Source organism: Camelina sativa, chromosome 15, assembly GCF_000633955.1.
Source record: "Camelina sativa cultivar DH55 chromosome 15, Cs, whole genome shotgun sequence".
NCBI classification, from domain to species: Eukaryota; Viridiplantae; Streptophyta; class Magnoliopsida; order Brassicales; family Brassicaceae; genus Camelina; species Camelina sativa.
In genome coordinates this window covers 3,743,795-3,748,194 of record NC_025699.1, presented here as the reverse complement: position 1 = coordinate 3,748,194, position 4,400 = coordinate 3,743,795, and the positions used below count along the sequence as shown (strand labels likewise).

General features: G+C 41.0%; 3 protein-coding genes across 3 annotated transcripts; 1 reads left to right on the top strand and 2 right to left on the bottom strand.

Moving 5' to 3' along the window:
* Positions 52-522, bottom strand: LOC104748081 (F-box/kelch-repeat protein At4g23580-like). The gene is made up of 2 exons (XM_010469773.1): positions 230-522; positions 52-172 (listed from the first exon to the last, which is right to left on the bottom strand). The coding sequence occupies exons 1-2, from the start codon at positions 520-522 to the stop codon at positions 52-54; spliced, it is 414 nt and encodes a 137-aa protein (XP_010468075.1).
* LOC104745106 (DEAD-box ATP-dependent RNA helicase 2-like) lies at positions 1,438-2,864 on the top strand. Its single transcript, XM_010466283.1, has 2 exons — positions 1,438-1,839; positions 1,949-2,864. The coding sequence occupies exons 1-2, from the start codon at positions 1,523-1,525 to the stop codon at positions 2,862-2,864; spliced, it is 1,233 nt and encodes a 410-aa protein (XP_010464585.1). The 5' UTR covers positions 1,438-1,522.
* On the bottom strand, positions 3,147-4,388 carry LOC104745104 (F-box/kelch-repeat protein At4g23580-like). The gene has a single exon (XM_010466282.2). It carries the CDS (start codon positions 4,362-4,364, stop codon positions 3,207-3,209), a length of 1,158 nt encoding a protein of 385 aa, XP_010464584.1. The 5' UTR covers positions 4,365-4,388; the 3' UTR covers positions 3,147-3,206.

Below are 4,400 nucleotides of genomic sequence, written 5' to 3'. Positions count from 1 at the left end.
ACAATGTCAACCCACATCAGCATTCCCCAAATCTCTTTCTTTTGGCGTTTTTCAATCGCATTTTCCGCACACATCATTCTCTTTATGGTTCTTAGCCACCACATACTCTTCCCACAAAACTGCCATTTTCCCACCATAATTTACCAAGTTAACACGAGCAAAACGAGTTAAACTATGTAAATTTTCCAAACCTTTCAAAATTGTCCATAATCTTTTTTTGGAATCATACCAGTCGACTGTTTTACCATTAGAACGGTAGAACACGTTTTCTATGACACAATAAGATGATGATCGACGACCCCATCCACTATTTATCGCTAAGTCTGCTGTTCTCCATCTGCCTTTATGAAGCTTGTAAGTCACATCCTTTGCCTCAGACCTCACATAGACAGTTCCTTCATATTCTATGCTTTTGTATTCAGAACCTCCAAATATCTCCTCGTTAGGGATCTGCAAAAACTCCCAAGTTTGGGCCTTCGTATCAAAAACGCAAGCAGATTGGAACACACGAGCCACTTGCATAGGTGGTGCCTGACGCCAATGTGAGAACGACAATCCATGACTATGACGCTAGACGAAGCATTCTTATTCACTAATCCTCCAATGGTGTAGATACTAGGACCAACACATTGTAGATGGAAAATTAGGAGATGAAATCGGGACCAAAAACTTTTTGGAGTTAGATGGTCCCCGACAGAGCGTGAACCAACGTAGTGGCTGAGAGCCGTAGCCGTAAACACATAAAGACAATTCTCCGTGCGGTTTTGAAGAGTTCAGGTCTGATAAAGTTCAGTTGAAGCAGCGAATAACCGGAATCTCTTGGAAACTAAAAAAAAAGAGTTGGATAATACAAATTTGAGATGGGGGCTAAGCAGTTATATACCAAATCATTAGGAAGCATCAAAATTGTCATTTGTAGTCGTCGTGGCTCTTCTTATTCATGGCGGCTGTGGAAGGTATTACTATTTGCTAACATTAACTTAATTTCTTTTTCAAAAAAAAAAAAAACAATAACTTAATTTCTTTTTTACATATAATATTCCCTAATGTGATATAATGGTGATACTCAATATAGGTGTTTTAAACTTTTTTTTATAATTAGTTGTATTATTAATTTAATATGAAGAGATATTAATCTCATTATATAGATACTATATCTTAAATCTTAATTATGGTTTTTTTTTTCTTAAAGACATCTAACCCCTCTATTTATCACCTATGGAGTCGGTCTAAGAGATAAAGATGGTCTAATGAAGCGTGTCTCGCACGTAATGTGCTATTGTTTTGGTGTCTTTCCTTTTCTTTTTCTGTTTACTATGTTATTTTCCCTTTCTCTTTTTCTTCTTGATAATAATATTGGTTTGGGGGTTTTCCTTACTTAACATATTTTTTATAGGAAAAGGGTGTTGGATTTCTGCTATATAAACGTGACTTCGGTGTGTTATTAGACCTCACAACTTTTTTTAATTTTATTGGAATACAATCAAAAGAGCTTCTCAACTAAAAAGGTAGAGATTTATATATGGCGAGAGCGAACGTGGCTAATCCTGGCCGTGGCGACCGTAGGAGAGGCGGTGGAGCAAGAGAGGACGACAAGTCGGTCTTCAAGACGACCACAGGGGTTGAGGCCGTCGCGAGTTTCGAAGACATGGGAATTAACGAGAATGTTCTTCGTGGTCTCTACCAGTACGGTTACGAGAAGCCATCGGCCATTCAGCAGAGGGCTATCATGCCGATTCTCCGAGGGCGAGATGTTATTGCTCAAGCCCAGTCCGGTACAGGAAAGACCTCTATGATTGCCCTATCCGTCTGCCAAGTCGTTGACACTTCGTCTAGAGAGTATGTTTATGTTTTCCTTTTCCTTTGCTGGCATACCCTAATTCCAATTTTTAACTTTTCTGCCAAGTTATCTTATTTATTCTCATCTATTTGTTACTTTTGGTTGCAGGGTTCAGGCCTTGGTATTATCCCCAACAAGAGAGCTAGCTTCACAAACAGCGAAGACGATACAAGCTATAGGATTACACGCCAATATCCATGCACATGCATGCATCGGTGGGAAGAGCATTGGAGAAGACATCAGGAGGCTGGAGCATGGTGTTCAAGTTGTGTCTGGGACACCTGGTCGTGTCTGTGACATGATAAAGAGGCGAAGTCTACGCACCAGAGCTATTACAATTCTGATTCTTGACGAATCAGATGAGATGCTGAGCAGAGGATTCAAGGACCAGATCTATGGTGTTTACAGATATCTTCCACCGGACCTACAGGTTTGCTTGGTTTCTGCAACTCTTCCTCGGGAGATTTTGGAGATGACAAGCAAGTTCATGACGGATCCAGTGAAGGTACTTGTGAAGCGTGATGAGTTGACTCTTGATGGAATCAAACAATATTTTGTTGCTGTCGAGAAGGAGGAGTGGAAACTTGAAACACTCTGTGATCTTTACGAGACACTTACCATTACCCAAGCTGTTATCTTCTGCAACACAAAACGAAAGGTGGACTGGCTTAGTGAGAGTATGAGGAGTAGCAACTTTACTGTCTCATCAATGCATGGGGACATGCCACAGAAGGAGAGAGACGAGATCATGAATCAGTTTCGGGGAGGTCACAGTCGCATATTGATCACAACAGATGTATGGGCACGTGGGATCGACGTGGATCAAATTTCTCTTGTCATCAATTATGATCTCCCCAACAACCGTGAGCTCTACATTCATCGTATCGGACGGTCTGGTCGTTTCGGGCGTAAGGGTGTTGGAATCAACTTTGTTAAAAACGACGATATCAAGATTCTCCGGGACATTGAGCAGTACTACAGTACGCAGATTGACGAGATGCCAAATAATATAGCTGATCTTTAATAGACTCTTGTCTCATATTTTTGTGCTCTGATTGAGAAATTATCTTATAAGCGTTATTTATGATCCTTATCTAATTTGTCTCACTTTCAAGCGTTATTTATGATCCTTATCTAATTTGTCTCACTTTTAAGCGTTATTTATGATCCTTTAGAGTTTGTGTTACACATACAATTCACTTTCTGGTATATGGTTTAATGACTTAAATAGGATCATCTCGATTCTCGACCAGACATAGCGATTAGAAAAAGGATTATTCATGAAAGAAGAATTAAAAAAAAAAACTGAAAACAAAAGTGATCATATTCCTTAATGATTCACATAATCATGCATGACTCATATCCATCAAATGGTAGTAGCAAGAACATGCGCTAAACTATATGGCTTATTGGTTGTAGACACAATGCCTGACCATTCTACCACTCCCCAAATCTCTTGTTTGTCGCGTTTTTCAATCGCAACTTCCGCACACCAGAATCTTGTCTCTTTACGGTTGTCAACAAACACATGCTCTTCCCACAGTAGAGCCATTTTCCCACGATAATCCACCATTTTAGCCAGAGAGAATCTTGTTAAACTAGGCAATCCTACAAAACCCTTCAAAGTTTTCCATACTCTATCATTGAAGTCATACCAATTGATCTTGCTATCATTATAACGGTAGAAGACGTTCTCTATCACACAATAACATGAATACCGACAATCACCCCAACTATCCTTTAGAATTATGTCTGCCGCTCTCCATCTACCTTTGTGCACCTTGTACATCACATGCTTGTTGAAACATTTCACAAAGAAAGTTCCTTCATACACTGCGGTTAAGTACATAGAGCCTCCAAATATCTCCTTGCTAGGGATCTGAAAAAACTCCCACGTTTGGGTCTTGGTATCAAAAACCTCCATCCAATTCGTCAAATCAAGATCTTTAGAACCTCCTGGTACATATATTTTCCCATCAAGGACGCAAGCAGAGTGGAGGAACTCACGGGACATCCGCATAGGTATAGGTGGTGCCTCACGCCATGTGTGAAGGTGGAACTCACGGGCCACACGCATAGGTGGTGCCTCACGCCATGTGTGAGAACGACAATCCATGACCATGACGCTAGACGAAGCTTTATCATTCACTAATCCTCCAATAGCGTAGATGTTAGGACCAACCATTACAGCATCCGACCACAATGCAGATGGAGAATTAGGAGATGAAATCGGGACCAGCGTCTTTGTGGAGTTGATTGGTTCCCGAGAGAGAGTGAACCAACGTAGTGGCTGAGTGCCGCTATGTAGCCGTAAGCAAACATAAAGACAACACTCGGTGCGGCCTAGGAGGGTTCGGGTCTGATAAAGTTCCGTTGAAGCAAGGAGAGAGCGGAATCTCTTGGAGACTAAAGAGAGAATTGGGTAATACAATCTTGAGACGCGGGCTAAGCAGTTATATACCAAATCATTAGGAAGCATCAGAATTGTCATCCGTCGTCGTCGTCGTGGCTCTTCTCCATTCATGGCGGCTGTGGAAGGTGTTCTCAATAGAGAGATACA

Bases quoted from the DNA above. Each gene is read 5' to 3' on its own strand.
- LOC104745106 (XM_010466283.1), top strand. From the start codon at position 1,523: ATGGCGAGAGCGAACGTGGCTAATCCTGGCCGTGGCGACCGTAGGAGA. The intron at 1,840-1,948 runs GTATGTTTATGT...TTTTGGTTGCAG, and splicing joins GTTGACACTTCGTCTAGAGA to GGTTCAGGCCTTGGTATTAT.
- LOC104748081 (XM_010469773.1), bottom strand. From the start codon at position 522: ATGCAAGTGGCTCGTGTGTTCCAATCTGCTTGCGTTTTTGATACGAAG. The intron at 173-229 runs GTATGATTCCAA...AAATTTACATAG, and splicing joins AATGGTAAAACAGTCGACTG to TTTAACTCGTTTTGCTCGTG.
- LOC104745104 (XM_010466282.2), bottom strand. From the start codon at position 4,364: ATGAATGGAGAAGAGCCACGACGACGACGACGGATGACAATTCTGATG.